Here is a 21,116-nt window from a genome sequence, read left to right on the forward strand (position 1 = left end):
TGATATAGCTACCTTATTACTATTGTAAATCATGCACTTAAAAAGGAAATGCTATTCAAATGTAATTGTACATTTCTGACAGTAAGAAAATGAAGCAGATGAATAATGTGGAAAAAAACTCTGATTCTTTGTAGTTTTTTCCCTGTGTACATACTATATGGTTATTTTAATGGTTCAGGTCAGTAGGGATATTTTAGCACACTCTCAGGAAAGGAGTCTGATGGAAGGGAGTGATCTATACAGAAATATAAAACAGTAACACTGGCAACACAAGGAACATGCACAGAGGCGTTGCTAGGGGGGTGCGGGCCGCCCCGGGTGACACCCACTAGAGGGGTGACACCATCCCGATTTAAAAAAAAAAAAAACTTTTTTTTTTTTTTTTTTTTTGCTGACATGTGGGGGGGGGGGGGGCGGCTCCCCCCCGCGACTGCAGCGATGAGCGCCGTGGAATCGGAGCGCCGAGAGCCGCGGTACAAGAGGATGGGGGTTGCAGGGTGACACCGCATCACCATCCATCCCCTCCTCTCACAGCCACGGCTGTTAGCGGTGGTCGGCAGTCGGCACACAGGCACAGCCCCCTCCTCTCTGTTTGTGTGTACAGAGGGGGAGGGGCCGAGGGGACCTTCTGTCCATGTGCCGTGGCGCTGCCTGCGATGATCTGAGGTACTGAATGGGGAGGGAGGGTGTTTGCACCTGGGGGGATTTCACTGAAGGGGTGGGGGGGATGTACTAAGGGGGTGTTTGCACTGAGGGGGTGTTCTACTAAGGGGGGGTGTTTGCACTGGGGTGTTGCACTGAGGGGGGGTTGCACTGAGGGGGGATTTGCACTGAGGGGGGGGGTTGCACTAAGGAGGGGGGTGTCTGCACTGAAGGGGGGTCTGTGTAACATGCAGGGGTCCAGAGGTGCAGGTGGCTGTGTAATGTAAAAGGGGTGCAGTGATGCAGGGTGCTGTGTAATGTAAAGGGGTGCAGAGGGCTGTGTAGTGTAAAAGGGTCCAGGGGTGCAGGGGGCTATGTGATGTAAAGGGGTGCAGAGGTGCAGGTGGCTGTGTAATGTAAAAGGGGTGCAGTGATGCAGGGTGCTGTGCAATGTAAAAGGGTCCAGAGATGCAGGATGCTATGAGATGTAAAGGGGTCCAGTGATGCAGGGTGCTGTGTAATGTAAAGGGGTCCAGTGATGCAGGGTGCTGTGTAATGTAAAGGGGTCCAGTGGTGCAGGGTGCTGTGTAATGTAAAGGGGTCCAGAGGTGCAGGGGGCTATGTGATGTAAAGGGGTCCAGTGGTGCAGGGGCTGTGTAATGTAAAGAGGTGCAGGGTGCTGTGTAATGTAAAGGGTCCAGGGGTGAAGGGGGCTGTGAGATGTAAAGGGGTCCAGTGATGCAGGGTGCTGTGTAATTTTAAAGGGGTCCAGTGATGCAGGGTACTGTGTAATTTTAAAGGGGTCCAGTGATGCAGGGGGCTGTGTAATGTAAAGAGGTCCAGAGGTGCAGTTGTGGAGAGGGGTACACAGTAGTAACAGAGATATTAAAGGATGCAGAGGTATGCAGGGGGCACAGTGGGGTGTTTTTACCTTTTTAACGTGTGGGGGGGGGGGGGTGCCAGATATTGGATCCGCCCTGGGTGCCAAATGCTCTAGGTACGCCCCTGGCCTATAGGCTCCTGAGATGTGAATTCCGGTCCTGGAGAAAGAGAGGTGGGGGGAGGGGACAAAGAAAAATGGAGAGAAAGAAGAAGGGATAGAAGAAGGGGTAGAACGAACAAGAAAGATAGGGAGAGAGAGAAAAGGGGAAGAAAGGAGAACAGAGAGCAAACAGTAGGGTAAAAAATATTTGAAAAATGTTATTGGTGGGGGGGGGGGGGGGGGGGGGTGACACCATATTTTACCGCACCGGGTGACACCAACCCTAGTGACGCCACTGAACATGCATTCATTTGTGTGTCATTTTCATTTTGTTTTATTCATTTACATTTTGTACACGTGTCTCCCAACTCCCTGTACCAAATCTCACTTGAATTGGAACTAAATTCAAAAAGTGAAGATTTGCTATGATATAGAGAACATAAGAAATATTCACTGGGCCAGATTCAGGTAGAATCGGCTTACTCTGCGGCGGCGTAACGTATTACATTTACATTACACCGCCGCAAGTTTTACGGGCAAGTGCTTGATTCACAAAGCACTTGCCTGTAAAGTTGCGGCGGCGTAGCGTAAATCCGCCCGGCGCAAGCCCGCCTAATTCAAATGGGGCGGGGACCATTTAAATTAGGCGCGTTCCCGCGCCGAACGTAATGCGCATGCTCCGTCCCTAAAATTTCCCGACGTGCATTGCACTAAATGACATCGCAAGGACGTCATTTGTTTCGACGTTAACGTAAATGGCGTCCAGCGCCATTCACGGACGACTTACGCAAACAACGTGAAATTTCAAATTTCGACGCGGGAACGACGACCATACTTAACATTGGCTAGACCACCTAGGGGGCAGCTTTATCTTTACGACGCGTATCTCTACGGAAACGACGTAAATTTACAGCGACGGGCAAAGCGTACGTTCGTGAATCGGCGTAACTAGTCATTTGCATATTCTACACCGACCGCAATGGAATCGCCACCTAGCGGCCGGCCTAGAATTACAGCCTAAGATCCGACAGTGTAAGTCACTTACACTGTCGGATCTTAGGGAGATCTATGCGTAACCTGATTCTATGAATCAGGCGCATAGATACGACCTTCGTATCTCAGAGATACGACGGCGTATCAGGAGATACACCGTCGTATCTCTTTTATGAATCTGCCCCACTGTGCCTAATCAGTACCCTGAAAAGGTGTACCTTTTTTTCTGAAATTCCTCCAGAAAAATAGCAGTGCTGTTCCTGGTATGTGAGTGTGCCTAGACACTCCTGTACCTACAGCCTTAAAGCTGTGCGACAGCCAAGGCTCTACTGCCTTTGACTGCAGGTCACTACTGTGCTGCTCTCTCTTCTCCTTGCTTGAGGCTCTGAAGATCTGCTTGCAGGAAGACCGCAGGCACAGTTTCAAGAGTGCAATTCCTCTGTAAAGTAAACCTGTCGTGAAAGAAAGAAATAAGGGAGCTGCTCCCTGCCATAGCTGACCTAAAAATTGCAATTAAATTACTCCTGACCCCTGCACTCTGCATTATCTACTGATGACCTCTGAACTCTGCATTGCATTCTTCTTACCATTAGACTCTATGGGCCAGATCCACATAGATCGGCACCGGCGCAGCGTATCTAAGATACGCTACGCCGCCGTAACTTACTTGGCTTTGTTTCAAATCCACAACAAATTTGCGCCGTAAGTTACGGCGGCGTGGTGTATCTCTGGTGGCGTAATTCAAATCGGCGATTAGGGGGCGTAATTCATTTAAATGAAGCGCGTCCCCGCGCCGAATGAACTGTGCATGCTCCGTTGCAAAATTTCCCGCTGTGCTTTGCGCGAAATGACGCAACAACGTCATTTTTTTAAGTTAGACGTGACTTACGTCCATCCCTATTCACGGACGACTTACGCAAAAAAAAGAAAAAATTCAAATTTCGACGCGGGAACGACGGCCATACTTAACATGGCAAATCTAACTATACGCCGCAAAAAAAGCAGCTTTAACTATACGCCGGAAAAAGCCGACTAGAGACGACGTAAGAGAATGCGACGGCCGCACGTATGTTCGTGGATCGTCGGAAATAGCTAATTTGCATACCCGACACGGAAAATTACGTGAACGCCAACCCAGCGGACGCCGAAGTATTGCATCTTAGATCCAAAAGGCGTACGAGGACGTATACCTGTCGGATCTAACCCAGATGCCGTCGTATCTTGGTTTGAGGATTCAAACCAAAGATACGACGCGGGTAATTTGAAAGTACGCCGGCGTATCAGTAGATACGCCGGCGTACTCTGTCTGTGGATCTGGCCCTGTGTTACTTATTATTGACCCCAGCACTCTGCATTACTTACTCCTGACCCCTGCACTTTGCATTACTTACTTCATACCTCTGAACTCTGCATTACCTACTACTGACCCCAGTACTCCATGTTACTTACTGCTGACCACTGCACTTTGCATTATCTACTGATGACCTCTGAACTCTGTTACTTACTATTGACCCCTGCACCTTGCATTACTTGCTCCTGAACTCTGTTACATTCTTCTCACCTCTAGACTATGTTACTTTCTATTGAAACCTGCACCTTGCATTACTTTCTCCTGACCTCTATGTTACATTCTTCTCACCTCTTGACTCTGCATTACTTACCACTGACCCCTGAACTTTGCATTATCTACTGCTGACCTATGAACTCTGCATTCCATTCTTCTCACCTCTAGACCCCGTGTTATTTACTAATGACTCCTGCACTTTGAATTATCTACTGCTGACCCCAGCACTCTGCGTAACTTACTGCTGACCTCTGAACTCTGCTTTAATTATTACTAACCCCGGAAATCTTCAAACTTTCCTTACGTTTTATAAGGATCTTGTAGATTATCTACTTAAAAAAGCAGTGCCCCAAGGTGATCTTTGGTCTTTTCCAGGTTGTTCATGATCTCCACCTCTCCAAAAATGCCTACTTCTGATTAAATTAACATTTTCAGATGGAGAGGTTGGTCTCCTTGGGCCAGATTCACAGAAAAAGTATGCCGGAGTATCTGCTGATACTCCGGCGTACTTTCAAATTTGTTGCGTCGTATCTTTATTTGTAATTCACAAACAAAGATACGACGGCTTTTGGCTAAGATCCGACAGGCGTACGGCTTCGTACGCCTTCCGATCTTAGGTGTAATTTTCCGGCGGCCGCTGGGTGGAGTTCGCGTCGTTTTCCAGCGTCGGGTATGCCAATTAGCTGGTTACGGCGATCCACAAAGATACGCGCATTCGTCGCAATCTCTTACGTCGTCGCTAGTCGGTTTTTCCTGTCGTAAAGTTAAGAGAGCTATTTAGATGGTGTAAAATTACACCATCCATGTTAAAGTATGGCCGTCGTTCCCACGTCGAATTTAAAACATTTTTTTTGCGTAAGACGTCCGGGAATACGAAAGTACGTTACGCACGTCGCCGTTCAAAAAACACGTCGGGCGCCGTAATTTCGCACAAAGCACGGCGGAAATTTCCAAACGGAGCATGTGCAGAACGTTCGGCGCGGGAACGCGCCTAATTTAAATGGTACACGCCCCATTTGAATTAGGCGGGCTTGCGCCGGACAGATTTACGTTAGGTCGCCGCAAGTTTACAGGCAAGTGCTTTGTGAATCAGGCACTTACGCCGAAAAATTGCGGCGGCGTAACGTAAAGGGGATACATTACGCCGCCGTAATTATTCCTGAATCTGGCCCCTTGTTTCTTTGAGGACAGGTTCATTTCAAAATACACAAAATGCTAATGCTGTCTGTCGTCCTATTTTTCAAACCTGTACTAGCTGCAGAACATTGATCTGCACTGGTCACATAATGTTGAATATTATTTTATCTTTATATATATATATTGACATCTGTAAATACCTGGGTTCTTTTCACATTATTCTTCATTGCCTCAACCCAGACTCTATGCAGGGCCCTGGTTTCTCCCAAAGTTAATTTTAAAGTGAATCAAAATCCAAAACCAAAAATGTAATCTATAGCAGCTAATTTGTTCTTGGATGAGGTGGGTTGCATTGTTTTTTTTTTCAGGATTTACTTTCTTAATTTTCCTTTGGAAATCCAGCAAATAACTTCCTTTCTGTCCTAGGCGTGACAACTATGCTTTTTGGATTCAACTCAAGAAGTTATATGGACACTGCGTTTCTCACAAGATCAACTGGAATTTTCTGTACTTGCAGAAAATGACCTAAAAACAAAAACAAATGCAGCCACCACATCTAAGGACTTATACACTGCAAAATATAACATTTTGGGATTTAGATATCCTAGAAGTCCTGGGCCCATCCCAGCGCTACACCCTTCCCAACATCATCTGGCAGTAAAGGCTCTGGCAGTTGACAGATACATTACATTAGCAGGGTTTGGTGTAATTGGAAGGGCTTAGAGAAAAGTTGACTTACCTTTGGGTCTAGGACTTCAGAGATTGGTCTAAAGACCAATATCGTTATTTGATGTCTGTTCATTTTAGCCTAGGCAATTTATAGTCCAGGTCCGGTTCACTTTAAGAACCCAAACTCAACCAATACACTATGCCTGGTTACCTGGCACATTATTATCATTATACTTGCAAGGGTCACTTCCTGTGTCATTGCTTCTTACACTTCTAATTATGTACTTTGGGCCAGATTCACCAAAGAGATACGACGGCGTTTCTCCTGATACGCCGTCGTATCTCTGTTTCTATCTATGCGACTGATTCATAGAATCAGTTACACATAGATATCCATAAGATCCGACAGGTGTAATTGTTTTACACTGTCGGATCTTAGGATGCAATAACGCGTCCGCCGCTCGATGGAGTTTGCGTCGTAAACCAGCGTCGGGTATGCAAATTAGAAGTTACGGCGGATCCCCGACAGATTTTCCCGTTGCAAATTTTGGTCGTTAATTGACCTGCACTAACTTTAGTCAGCAATCGTATTGCTGTCTAAAGTATGGCCGTTGTTCCCGCGTCGAAATTTAAAATTTAACGTCGTTTGTGTAATACGGAAGTACGCTACGCGCGTCGCCGTTCGAAAAAAATGACGTCACGGCATGCAAAGCACGTCGGGAGTTAGGAAACGGAGCATGCGCAGTAGGTCCAGGGTGGGAGCGCGCCTAATTTAAATGGCACACGCCCATTTGAATTGGGCCGCCGGCGTAGTTTTCATCGCAAGTGCTTTGTGAATCGGGCACTTGCGATGAAAACTTGCGGCGGTGTAACGTACCTACGATACGTTACGCCGCCGCAGTTCTATGTGAATCTGGCCCATTGTATATATTTTTGTTACTATTGACTTATTTTCTAAATTAAACAACATTGTGCAAAGTGTAATACCACAAAGCAACCAATCAGAAATCATCTTTTACCGCTATAGACTTTTTGAAAGCTGATTGCATAAAATGTAGTAACCTACAGCCAGCATTCTTATTGCAGTTTCAATTACCTATTTAAATTGGCCCATGAAATTGGTACATGTCTTGTATTATTATTGTATTTTTTTTCATCAGGTATTATGAAGGAAGCCTTCATGCCCAGACTACAGACCCCAACACCGCCATCTTGGTACAGCGCGCTACACAAGGTGTGATTCAGTCTGTAGAGCAACATGGCACCCAAGCTGTTTTAGACTGGGAAGTGGATGAACTGCTGAACTGGACCAACGCGCTCAACTATGAGGAGTAAATATATTGATTTCTTTCAGCTGTGAAATAACTTGCTGCCAACATAAGTAGGGCTCGCATTTCACTTTCAAATGCAACTAAAACCAAAACTTTTCTTCTTTTTTTTACATTTAGAGTGGTGAGGGGGTAGAACCCCTGACAAGTTTTATTGCTGTCTCTTTCCCCATTAGGAGGATTCAAAAAGTGAGAGAATCTAAAACAGAGCAAACAGGAACTACGCACCTTAAAAGTCCTGTATCTCCAACCAAACCAAATTTTCTAGAGCAAACAGGTAGTGAAAGCCGATATTTCAAATGAGACCCAAAAAAAAACATTCCCTATTCTACACAAAATAAAAAGTTTTGGCTTTAAATACATTTTAAAGCTCAATTGCAATTTAGGTTTAAAATACTTAAAGTATAAGTTCACCTTTGTAACCGATTTGGAGGGTAACATGTTACTGTAGCACCGCCCCGGAACCCTCCAGATCTGCCATTGTGACACAAGAGTGTCGCCCGGCTGGCCACATCATTCATTCACAGGGTTCTGTGAATGTGAAAACTACAAGTACCAACAGCCTTTGCGGGTGTCGGCTTGTAGTTCTCAATGAACTACCAGGGTAATGTTGAGCGCTCTAGTAGTTAATTGAGTCTGTCAATGTGAAACTGTCTGCCCATATGATGTACAATCTATGGGCAGACATCTTACATTGACAGTCTGTAGGAGCCCTACATTGCACCAGCGATCTGCTAATTGCGGGTGCAATCCTTTTCATGTCGTCGCTCTTTGTCGTCGCTCTTTGTGTGAACACGATGATCTCTTTCAAAAGTCTGACAGACCCCGTACTGAGTCAAAGCCAGAGATCTCCAATCAGCAGGGGGGGGGGGAGCTTTGATGATTACACAGCTATAGGTCGGGAGCAAAGGTGGTCAATAGTTATTTAAATATGACACTGGATAAAGCACTTTCGGGTGGTCATTGTGATTGGTCCCAGTGATCACAGTTGTAAACAGTTAAGTGTTTACATCTGTTAACCCGCCCCTTCCCCTTACAATGGAGGATGACCAAGAACGAACGAATGAACCATTTATTAGTTCCTTATCACAGCGCAGGTCATGGCAGCAGTAGCTGCAAGTAAAGTTTATTTTATTTGAATTCTTTTATTCCCCCCCCCCTTATACATTTGATTTGGTTGATCTGTATCTTAATCCTACACCTTCTTTATCTGCCTATGTGTGTATTGGCCCCATCATCTCCCTCCTAACTATGTCACCTGTACATGTATACACTGGGGCAGATCCACAAAGATCTGCACCAGCGCAGCGTATCTAAGATACGCTACGCCGCCGTAACTTACTTGGCTTTGGTATGAATCCTCAACGAATTCGCGCCCGTAAGTTACGGCGGCGTAGTGTATCTCTCGCGGCGTAAGGGCGCGGAATTCAAATGTGGCGGGTAGGGGGCGTGTTTCATTTAAATGAAGCGCATCCCCGCGCCGAACGAACTGCGCATGCGCCGTCCCTAAAATTTCTAAATGTCGCAAGGACTTCATTGGTTTTGACGTGAACATAAATGGCGTTTAGCCCCATTCACGGACGACTTACGCAAACGACGTAAAATTTTCAAAATTAGACACGGGAAGGACGGCCATACTTAACATTGAGTACGCCACCATATAGCAGCTTCGGAAAAAGCCGAACGGAAACGACGTAAAAGAATGCGACGGCCGCTCGTACGTTCGTGGATCGTCGGAAATAGCTAATTTGCATACTCGACGCGGAATACGATGGAAAAGCCACCTGGCGGCCGGCGGAAAATTGCATCTTAGATCCAACGGCGTACGCCTGTCGGATCTAACACAGATGCTGTCGTATCTTGTTTTATGGATACCAAAACAAAGATACGACGTGCAAAATTTTAAATTATCAAGAGATACGCCGGCGTAATTTCTTTGTGGATCTACCCCATTGTGTTTAGATGCACCGTTGCCAAGATTCATGATTTTATTTATTTTTTTAACAAGTATGAGCTTCATGTTTTAATCCCCTCAATACCAACATTTAAAAAAAAAATTGTGACACCTTGGGGTGTCTATCTTCCACATTTTGAGGGATATTTATACTCTCCTGGCATTTTTATTTTTAAAAGAACGTAAGGGAAGCATTTTTATATATTGTTTTTTTTATCTCTATATAGTAAAGAATTATATAAACAAATTAAAAAAAAAAAAAAACAGTGATTAGTAAATACCAACCAATGAGGAATTTTCTAAAATCCTCTTTTTTCCTTTTGGTTTAATGCACCTGGGATGTATTTGGTGGATTTGAACTGAAGGTCCAATTGGGCTTTAACTGCCGACAACAGGAACAGAATTAAAATCAGTGAGCGCCATAAGAAGAAAATGACTGGAGTTCTGGGAGCTTGTATTGTGGCAGTAAAGAAAATATACACTCATATAAGCTTGTTAGCAAAGAGAAACCCGTAGGGATATATGTGCTTACGCTGTGCAACCTGCTGCATTTTTTGAATTATGTGCACTGAAAACACATTATTTCTTCTTTAAACAGTAATATGCTGCAGCACTATGAGAGATTTGCACTGTGCTTTTTTCCAGCTAGAGCCGAGAAGATGCTCTGGTGGAAGTATTGGGGAAAAAAAAATACTGCGCTTACTCTAATTTAACTACAAAAAAAGCTGCAACTAAAAAATGTTATTCAACACCAAAACACAATATACAAAAAAGAAGCTGCGCTAATATATAATGCACTGAAATCAGCGCAAATATTACAAAAAGTATATAGCAAACAGTGATCACACCGTGAACTTGGTAAGGAAACAAATGAACCCTGATGGGTTAATCACAGTCCACAAAAAAGTCCATAGCAGATTGAATAATGATGGTCTCCAAAGTGAAAGAAAGATAATCCCAACTCCTGAAAAAAGTGATGATAGAAGCACCTCCACCTAGGTCACACACTGACTCTTACCGGAACTCCACGATCTCTTATTACAGGAGATCATAGACAGCGTATGATAATGGTATCCTCACAGCATATCACCAAGCTGCTTGAGGCCATCCATCACTGTGACCGTCCCAGCTTGGTGATATGCTGTGAGGATACCATTATCATACGCTGTCTATGATCTCCTGTAATAAGAGATGTGGAGTTCCGGTAAGAGTCAGTGTGTGACCTCTGGTGGAAGTATAATTATTGCTCAGTGATGATAGTAACTGATTTTGGTGGTTTATATGCAAATTTCCACATGCAGCAAAAAAACTCAACTCTTCCATGAAATTCTTTCTTTCTTTCTTTCTTTATTTTGGGGACCAACTAGACTTTCTTTTGGCAGTATTTTTTTGCTGTTCTTACAAGAATTGTTCAATTCTCTATGTACTCAATAGACAAATTAAACAAAAATAGTTTACTGTAAATGAAAAAGTATTTCTAAAATATATCCTGTTTAAAATAACAGTAAAATGGTTTTATTTGTGAAAATGACAACTGAATATAGCATGAGGCTGGGTTCACACTGGTGCGACACGACAGCCGTCCTACTTTGGATCTGACTTTGCCTTCCTACTTGAAGCCGACATACGTCCGACTTTCAATGAATGGGGATCCGACTTGGATCCCCGCCAATACCAGGCACTGTGTTTGGTATAAATCTCGAGGAGGAACTCCACGCCAAATATTTAATAAAAAAACCGGCATGGTTTCCCCCTCCAGGCCCAAGGGCCTGGTATGGATTTAAGGGGAACCCCAATGCTGAAAAACGGTGTGGGGGTCCCCCCAAGATCCATACCAGACCCTTATCCGAGCACGCAGCCTGGCTGGTCAGGAAAGGGCGTAGGGACGAGCTGGAAGAAGATAGCGGAGGAGCCCAGCAGAAGGCACCGGAGAGCGGGAGAAGGCACTGGAGAGCGGGAGAAGAGAGCGGAGAATTGGAAGAAGACCCCAGGAGCTGCCTAATAAATGAAACCTGTGTAGTGTGTTTTAGTGTGTAGTAGTTTTTTTCTTGACACTTTTCTTGACACTTTTTTCCCCCCAGGTGAATGGGTAGGGGTACGATGTACCCCATACTCATTCACATAGGGTGGGGGGTTGGGATCTGGCGCCCCCCTTATTAAAGGGGGCTCCCGGTTTCCGATAAGCCCCTCCCCCTGCAGACCTCAACAACCAATTGTCGGGAAGAGGCCCTTGTCCTCATCAACATGGGGACAAGGTTCTTTGGGGTGGGGGGGCCACAGGGCGCCCCCCTGTCCCAAAGCACCCACCCCCATGTTGAGGGCATGCGGCCTGGTATGGTTCAGGGGGGCACTTGCTCGTCCCCACCACCTTTCCTGACAGGCTGGGCTGCGTGCTCAGATAAGGGTCTGGTATGGATCTTGGGGGGACCCCCACACTGTTTTTTTACAAGGGGTTCCCCTTTAAATCCATACCAGACCCAAGGGCCTGGTATTCTCCTGGAAGGGGAACCAATGCCGTTTTTTATTTAAAATTTGGCGTGGAGTTCCCCCTTAAGATCAGCAGAGCACAAGTCTCATGCCAAAGTCGGATCATGCAAGACAGCGGTCCGACTTCAATGATATTCAATGGGCTGAAGTAGGATCAAAGTCGGACCAAAGTAGTACAGGGAGCATTTTGAAAGTCGGCTCCCATAGGGAAACATTGATTTTCACACGTCATGCGTCATGAGCTCCCAATGTTGGAGCGTTTGTCGCACCAGTGTGAACCCAGCCTGTATCTTTGTGAAAATAAGTGAATCCTAAATTTGTTCCCAGTGACAGATAGAAAAGGAGCATTGTGGGTTTGATCAAGTTAACCCTAATGCTCTCTGTCCACCCATAACTCCTGACTCCATGCTGTTATCAGTAATGAACTGTACAGACATTTGTAGCAGTGCTCAGTACAGAATATGGTATCTTAATATTTCGCTTTTTATCCCAAACAGAATAATATATATATATATATATATATTTTTTTTAAAGGTACATCAACACATGGAAGGCAACTGGAACAAGTAAATCATCCTGTGCATTCGGCGGTAAGACACATTCTCATTAGATGGAAATATCAGGCTAAACATATGTGTAAAGAAGCCTTATTTACGCCTGCGTTGCCCTCCGAAGAGCAATCCGTGGGGGATCGCTTTCCAAAGAACATTTGACAGGTGGTTAGGAAGAATTATGTCACCTCCTCACTGCGTGTTTGAACCCTATAAAGCCCAAACCCCCACCGCCACTGCTGTGTGCATTGCGATTGTAATTGCAGGGCAGGTAGGGTGTGCCCCCCCCCATTCACTTGGGTGGTCTGCATTTGGTGGCAGTACTGCCTGCCAAATGTGACAGAGGATGTAAATCTTGGCTTGGCATATGTACATCCCTGCCTGTTGCTTTTTTAGCTTATGGGGTGGTAAAAAACACAGCTCAACTGCCTATTTTTACCACTTCTCGACAGCAAGTGTAAACTAGGCGTAAGAGAGAGTTTTACATTACATAAACACATCACAGTCTAATTGTATAGTCTGCTTAAAGTGTATCAAAGGCTTACCACTGCTTAGATGTGGGTGACTGCATTGTTTTCTAAATTTCGGTCTCTTTTTCTTCTTTTCACCTGGCAATCCTGCCATTAACACACTTCTTGTCCTAGGGGGACAATGCTTGCCCATTACACTGTATCTGTAAATAAGCAGCGTTGTTACCCTACATTCCTGCTTTGAACTACACCTCCCTCTATCCTCATCCATATAGAAGGAAGGGGGTAATGTAGTCCATGGGGAGAATTGGGAAGGACTAATAACATTCAGCACACACACAACTACTGCTTTCTCATATATATGTTGTTAAACAAGTAAAGTTGTTTGGGATAGTAACACTGGCACCATATAAATAATAATGATGATATAAAATTGATAAAAATGATAATGATAAGATGAAACACACATATGCATTGCTGTCAACAGCCTTGGGTTGATCCACTCTGACCCTTGACATGAACACACAGGACTTGAGCATGGAGGACTTGTGTGTGAGAGATAACATCATAACAAACACACTCATAAAATGAAAGCAGAAAAGGTGCATCTCTAGTTTAGCTGCCCACCCAACAGCATGCAGAAGAAATGTAAATTGTTAGGGGGCACAGTATAGCCAAAGGCATAATACCAATCTGTATCACTTTATTATTCAAGATATTCTGAAGAAGATTTGAAAAGATCTGGAAGAAACTTGGACAATAATATATGTGGTTTTTCAAGAGTAAAGCAATCCTGTGCTTTGGCAATTCAAACTAATACATGAGTGGCAAGCAACAGGTTTTGCACCAATGTCTCCCCCTTCCTCAGCAGCATATACTCACCCATCCTTCACTCCTCCGCCGCTTTGTTCAGCTGCCATGAGCAAACAAAAAAATACTTGGTACTTCTGGATATATAAAATATTAAAATCAGGCCACCGGCACAATAGCCAATTAAAAATTAAACAGAGTACAAATCGTAGCATATCCAACACAAATTTTTTATGCTCAAAACATATTGGGTATCCTTTCTCTAGCATAGCGTTACAAGCTTCCACTTGATAGTGAATTGAATCATATGATGCTCCACTACTAATCCAACCAACTTCTACTTCAAGGAACTTCATCAAAACATGTTTGAAAGTCTTGTACATGTGAATTTAATCTCACCACCCCAGGGGTTGAAGTTTCCCACCCAAAGCATACCAGTTTTCTTCTTACTTTTAGAATTGTGTAGAAGGCAAGTATATTATAATTTTCAATGCTCTAAAGAGAAGTTTGGGATTTAAAAAAACAATTATACTCAGCTAGTTGGATGCAGCATCAATTCAATGCTGCATCTGTCCCCCTGGCGGCTCTGCAGTCAGAACAGTGTTGATCGCTCAGTTCTCCCCCTCTGCTCCAAGCAGAAAACTGTGACTGTCAGTCACCTACTCTCCCTTCCAGCGCTCACTGGAGCGGTGGGCTGTGGATGGGGCGGGAGTTGCCAGCTCAGGCTCTCAGCGGGTTACTGAGACACCGCTGGTCCAGGCTTTTGGGCGAATCTGACCATATGGTGGGGATCCTTTCAGAGCCTTGACTGGCTCTGTTATGTCCGCCTGCCGTCAGCTGAAAACAGATCATGGGAGTGAAGAACGAACTGCAGTCCTGTGATCCATAGCAGGATTTTGGCCTTTTTCACCTTTAACACTTTTTAATTGAGCATAATATCGTGTGCCATCCAATTACCTTATTATTTCTTCAACATACTGCTCCTCAAGTTGCAGGTCCCTTATCACTCATTTTTATAACAATATCTTTTGCTTTGCCCCCTTTCATTTATTGGTGGTCAAGTTATCCTGTTCTGTCTGGTAGAAGACCAGTCTAACTCATGTAACTACTTTAGTACCAATTGAGAACAGTCTGAATTTAATAATTGTGAAGTTTGTGGGGTTACATCTTGAGTATAACATTCTGTTTTGGGTACCAATCCTCAGGAAGTACCGTATGTTCTTGAACTGGAGAGAATCCAGATGAGGACAACAAAGCTAATCTGGAGGATCCAAGTTATGAGGAATGACTACAAACATTAAACTTAACCACCAGACAAACAGCATTTAGGACCTCTGGGTGATAATACATCTGTTTGGAGTTCCATATTGGATTAACTATAGGGTAATGCCAAAACCACTGACTGGTATTAAAAAAAAAGTAATTTACTAAACCACGTTGTCTGTGTCAGTGGTTTTGGCATTAAGTTCACTGCTCCGAGTGTCTTTAATGCCTTGTACACACGATCGGACTTTTGACCATGTAAAAGTTTGCCGTAAGTCCGTCGGAAAGATAGAGAACAGGTTCTCTATCTAAGGTCCGTTGGACTTCCGAGAAAAAAGGTCAGATGGCGACTACACACGGCCGGACTTTCCAAGAAAAAAAGCCTGTCTGACTTTTTTCTCGGAAAGTCTGACCGTGTGTACGAGGCATTACAGTTGCGTGGACCATCAGGAGCCTCTTCTTTTCTAACATACATCTGTGATACTAAGAGATTGGTTTTTGAATTTTTGTCAAACATTAAACTTATTCTCCCCTTAGTGAAAAGACACCAAAGTGGGCATATGATTGCAATATAAAAATCCTTTAGTAGAGACTCTAGCATTGGGAGAAAACTATTTAACCTAGGGTCTTGAAAGAAGACAATGAAACTGGATGAGAAGCTGTTCAATCTTAAAATGCATAATGAGTTGGAACTCCCTTCCATAGTTGGTGTTGTCAACGGGGAGTGTAGATAAATAAAACTAAATCTTAGATGTGTTTCTTAGTGAACACAATGTACAGAGATATTGAAAGTGAGATTGATAGTGACATAAATGAACCTTACCATCTACGTAACTATTGAATATTGCTGGGCTCAGAACCAAAGTAGGTATTACCAGGTCTATGTCAAAGCTCTGCAGGCAGTCTTTGAAGATTATTGCGATTTTGTTTTACCTGGCCAGTAGAAGGTTCCCAAGAGTCCCAGAAAGAGCAGGACACAATAAAACTTACAACATGGTTACGTTAGTGAATTTCAGTAACGCTTCAAACTAAGGCAGTGTATAACATTCATGTAATGTAATCCATTTACAGCCATTTCAGTGTGAGATCCACTCTTCTCTGGATTAGTAGCTCAGATAAATCTATAGTTTTGTACCCGGTAGGATATTTTTACACAAGCCGTAGTCTGCTGTGAAGTACGCTACAACGGATGAGATTTATAACTGGCGTTTGATTAAGCCTGGTTCTCAGGGGAACAGGCACAATTCAATTTATTACAGTACAGAGTGTTGCTTATCAGTCCAATTTCTAAGCACCTAGGATGCAACCAACTTTGGTTGCTAGGCAACCAGTTCAGAAGAAGAACCCAAGCATTGCTTTGCTTGTGGCGGTCTCCTGCACACTTGAGATACCTTGAAATAAAAATATACAGGAATTATATACTTCTTCCTATTGCCAGTACCTTATATACATTTGCAAACATCCCCTAAACACCAACTGAAATTTCAAGTCAGTTTTACAACAGTCCTGACAGTGCCATGTATTAGTTACTACGTGTTTAGGCATGTTGGGAAGCAGAGCTGAGGCTCCCTAAAGAAATAGAAAGATCAGAAAAGTGATCCTACTCTTCTGGGTACAATATCGTGTTGGGGTATTAAGGTTCCTGTTAACTCCTAAATCACCATTGTGTCCTGTAGTGGCATAGGGACTGATGTGAGGAAGGACAGCACGTGGCAGGGACCAGGTATTTGACACTCCTTGAAGTATTGCATACCAGAAGAGGCTGGCAATCTGCCATACACTGAGGTTTTAGGACACTGCCTGCTGAAAATGTACAGGAAGGAAGTTTTACATACGGTACTTGAAGTTAATGATTATAGATCAGGGGTACAAAGGTATTAATTAAAAAAAACTAAAATAATTGTATTTAATACACAGCACTTTAGTAAAACTAAATGACACCCAGTTAGGGTTAGGCTTTAATTTAGATTAGAGACAGTCACATGTTTACTTTAACATGTTAAAGTAATTTTAATCATTTACAAAATAGTGGAGTGCGGATTAAATAAAATCTCATGAAACCTCTCCCACTTGTGCTTCTATGTTGTCACCCCATCATATGCTCCCCTGATGGCGAAGGCAAGTGGTCATTTCACCATATGATATAGGCCTGTTCCACTGTTGTCACCAATAAATTGTTTGATACATAACACTTTTAGCCTATATATTTCATTCATGTAGGGTTTACAACATACTGTTAAAGGTCTGGTACTATTTATTATATATTTTTAAACAATATAAGCTGAAATTATGGGCATGACACCCTGGGCTTGTGTCCTCCACCTCTCCATGGGTGCCCCTAAACCTGATTTCACAACTGCTGTTTTTTTCTTTGTCATTTCTTTTCTGGATCCTGCGACATCTCCCCACTGTAGCTGCTACTCACACTGCCTGTCGGACTTCAGATGGAGTGGCTGTTCGTGTTCCAAAAGCATCAGGCAGCTAGAACAGAAGCATGAACAAATATACTGCAGTACTTCTAAGTTCAGGAAGTGTTCTGTATCTTCTCCTGAACCATGTAGCTCATTCATTACTTGGGAAGCCTGAACAAGATAGGGCAGTAATCCAGCAAGAACCTTCTGCATCTTCACCATAAGCCTAGGTTCACACATATGTGGGTCCTGTGTACCGAATTTGCACGCGCATAGTGGCCCATTCATTTGAAAGGGCTGCTGTACCTGTGGGAAACATGGGGGGGGGGGGGGGTCCCTGACACTTTTTAAAATAAACAGGACCACATAGAACCACATGGTGCTATGGCCCTATGTGGTTTCACAGTCAAAAACACACAGCGTGTTTTGATACATGGGGCTGCCGTTAAGCTAATTTTGCATGTGGGTCAAGGAAAGTGTGATATTAGCACACGTTCCCTGACCTACATATTTGTGGCCCTGGCTGGTAAACAAAACATACTTGTTAAAAAAATCAACATGGTTCTGGGCCTCATGTTTAAAGGTGTCTGCAGTAAAGCTGTACCACCTGCTTCTGTTCACTGTACATTTCCTATTCCACACCATTCTGCAGACTGAGCTGTAAGCACCTTATTCTAACGCTATCATGCTGTAAAATGCATTGTACAATTCCTTGTCCACAGCACATAATTCTGTCCGTGGCACTATATATTCCATGTTCCACACCGCCCTTTTGAACAGGCTGCACTGTAAATTTCCTATTCCACGACGCCTCTCTATGCTGTAGTACATTCCCTGTTCCACTCTTCCTAATTCTTTACACTGTGCTGTACATTCCGTATTCCGCAGCGCCTCCTTCAATGCATTTTCCATATTCCACAGCAGCTCATTTGGTTTGTCGTGTTGTACTTTACTATTTCAGCCTCTCATTCTGAGTTTTCTGTATTTAACACTGCCTCAATCTCCATGCTGGATTGTACGTTCCCTATTCCTCATGACCGCCTTTCTTTAAGGTAGTATCAAACAGTGTTACCGCTTACCCTTTATGCTGTGTGCATAAAGCATACTGTACAAAATGATCTAGGTTTTTTTTTTTTATTTTTTTTTTTAAGGCTGGGTTCACACCATTGCGAAATGGATACAGGGTTTGCCACATCCAATTTGCAATAGCAGGAAATTTTGACTGGCTCTACCTATGGAGCCAGTTCACATATCACTGTTGTGAATTTGCACAGGGGCCCTGTGCTTATTTTGGTCTGTTTCAGGTCCGAATTCAGACAAAAATTGGGGTTGAAATCGGAACTGAAATTGTGAACCAGTATGCACCGGACCCCTGCTGGGAGCCACATGCGGCGATGGTGTGAACCAAGCCTGAATGAACCGGTGTCCTGAAATTTATATGTGCTTGTGAGACTGTCGCGTATGGCACAGCGATTTAAGCATGTTTCGTCAGTACAAGGACACGGGCAGTGTATACAGTGAGTAGTAGGATCAGACTCTATTTACCAATAGGCCCCTTTCAGACGTCTGCTCCGCTCGTCCGTTCATTACAAGTCCGTTTACGGACTTGTAATGAATCCCTATGGGATCGCGTCCGTTAGCAGATGGAGCATCCGCTAACGTCCGCGACCATCCGCGTCCGTCGGGATCCGCTTTTGCGAACGGAAGAAACCCTATTTTTCTTCCGTCCGGCGGAACGCCGTCTGCATCCGATCCCCCATAGGGGAGAGCGGAGCAGAGACAGGGCGGTCTCTGCACTGTGTGCGGGGACCGCCGACAGCTCAGCGGGGATGACGGATGATCCCCGCTGAGCTTTGGTGGACACACGGAGCGGACACAGAAACGGTCCGCTCCGTGTGAAAGGACCCTTAACTCTGATTGTTAGACCTGGTCCAGCTACACTTACAATTTGCTGCACCATGTGAATTAAGCAGGCCAAAGATGATACAATTTTCTTTCCTTCCACCATGGATGGAAGGAATTTTTTTTTTATTGACCCCCCCCCCCCCACCATCTCAGTCAGTGTTGATGAGGGAATGCCTCCCGCTGCACTATTGTATTCTGCCAACTGGGAGGGTAGGAAGCCTTTCTGGGCGGCAGCATACCATAGTTACTGCCAGCGAGTATAGCTGCTGACAGAAACCATATGTAGAAAAATCCGACAGGCTAGTTGTACCAAAGGCAACTGATGCATCAACTTGGGTACAATCAGCCTGCCTATATATGGATTTAAATTCATACGGTCCTTGCTGAACCGGCTTAATTTCGCTCCATGTATGGCTGTCATAACTTCCCTCTGTATGCCCCAGGGTGTCCTAGGTTTTCCATAAACGTATAACTGTGCCAGGCTTGAATTCCCTTGTAATAGCAGCTTAGAAAATGCCAGTGTGCAGCAGTACCAAGTAGCTATCGGCAGATTTTAAGGGTTTTGCAATGTACTTTGTCTGAAGTAAGCTTTATATTATCATTCTTCACACCTCCAGATGTGTTTCTAACTTTATATAAGACTGTTAACAAGAGGCATGTTTTTTCTTGTTAATTCTAAAAATATTTTTCCAATGATCTGTACAGGAACAACCTTCATCCAGTCTCCATATGATCAGTATGAATTTTCTCAGCTATCACAATGTAGCCCACTGACGTTGGACTCCAGTGAAAAAGAGCAGGAATGACCACAAGAAATAAAGTGTCTGTTCACAGAATATGTTTTTGTAATTTGAAATTAAAGGCTTAGTCCACAAAAAAAAAAAAAAAAATCAGTTTTGGTTGAACATTAAACGAGTTGAAGCCACCAGTTTCACTTAATTATCACCAGTAATTAAATCTCTGCTCCGGAGTTCCGGGCTCCACTCACCTGCTGAAACTGCACTGAGAGGGCCCCAGTGTCTGTGCTGGGATTCTATTTTTGTTATGGTATGGTAAAGACAGATAGGCATGTAAAACTCCAAGCAGGTCAAGGATGGCACAGAAATTATGAGAGCTGGAGATAAAAATAAGCTGGTGTAATTTACAGCTCTGATGAATGTACCATAAAGTGCAATATAGCTTGTCTATAGGCACCAAGACGTATCGTTGGCACACCTTTCATACTGAAGTGCCTATGATTTGATGATGGAACTTTCTCTGCACCCACATCAATCACATTGGCAGTCACAAACTCTACAATTCAAAATAAAGTTATAGGACTTCCTCTTCCTGCCAGATATCAGACCAACCATCATCCATTCAAGTACTTATTGATGTCCATCCTTAGACCCAGTGCTGCTACTTCATTCCTAAACTATACTAAGAAACCAAACACTGTAATTTTTCTATTGTTCCACTGGCAATATGTGGCAGCCACTCTCGATGTTAACCATATTCAGCTGTTGAATGTTTATCCTCCAGCCAGCTAAATAAACAGATGAAACACATACAGTGGGTAAAATAAGTATTGAACACGTCACCATTTTGCTAGGTAAATATATTTTCGAAGGTACTATTGACATGCAATTTACACAACATCGGTAACAACTCATGCAATCCATACATACAATGAAACCAAAATAAATAAGTTCAGCAATTAAGTTACGTGTAATAAAATGGGATGCCACAGGGAAAAAGTATTGAACAACTGAAATGTATTTAATACTTCATACAAAATCCTTTGTTGGTAATAACAGCTTCAAGATGTCTCCTGTATGGAGAAACTAATCACATGCATTGCTCAGGTGTGATTTTTGCCCATTTGTCCACTCAGTCCTCAAATCTGAAAGGTTCCGTGGGCCTCTTCTATGAACTCTGATCTTTAGTTGACTGAGAGTATCCTTAGCTTTG

At 43.7% G+C, this 21,116-nt stretch overlaps 1 protein-coding gene across 4 annotated transcripts in view; it reads left to right on the plus strand.

The window, feature by feature from the left end:
- C2H11orf65 (chromosome 2 C11orf65 homolog) overlaps positions 1–20,078 on the plus strand; it is a 52,426-nt gene extending 32,348 nt beyond the window's left edge. For 3 of the 4 annotated variants that reach the window (XM_040340573.1, XM_040340574.1, XM_040340575.1), the window contains 3 exons: positions 7,148–7,318; positions 12,291–12,346; positions 19,872–20,078. In XM_040340573.1, the coding sequence (XP_040196507.1) occupies positions 7,148–7,318; positions 12,291–12,346; positions 19,872–19,972 (328 nt within the window). In that variant the 3' untranslated portion in view covers positions 19,973–20,078. The remainder of the gene's footprint in view (positions 1–7,147; positions 7,319–12,290; positions 12,347–19,871) is intronic. The other variant, XM_040340576.1, reaches the window with a different exon arrangement.
- The last annotated feature ends 1,038 nt before the right edge of the window (positions 20,079–21,116 follow it).

This window comes from Rana temporaria, chromosome 2 (assembly GCF_905171775.1).
Source record: "Rana temporaria chromosome 2, aRanTem1.1, whole genome shotgun sequence".
Taxonomy (NCBI): Eukaryota; Metazoa; Chordata; class Amphibia; order Anura; family Ranidae; genus Rana; species Rana temporaria.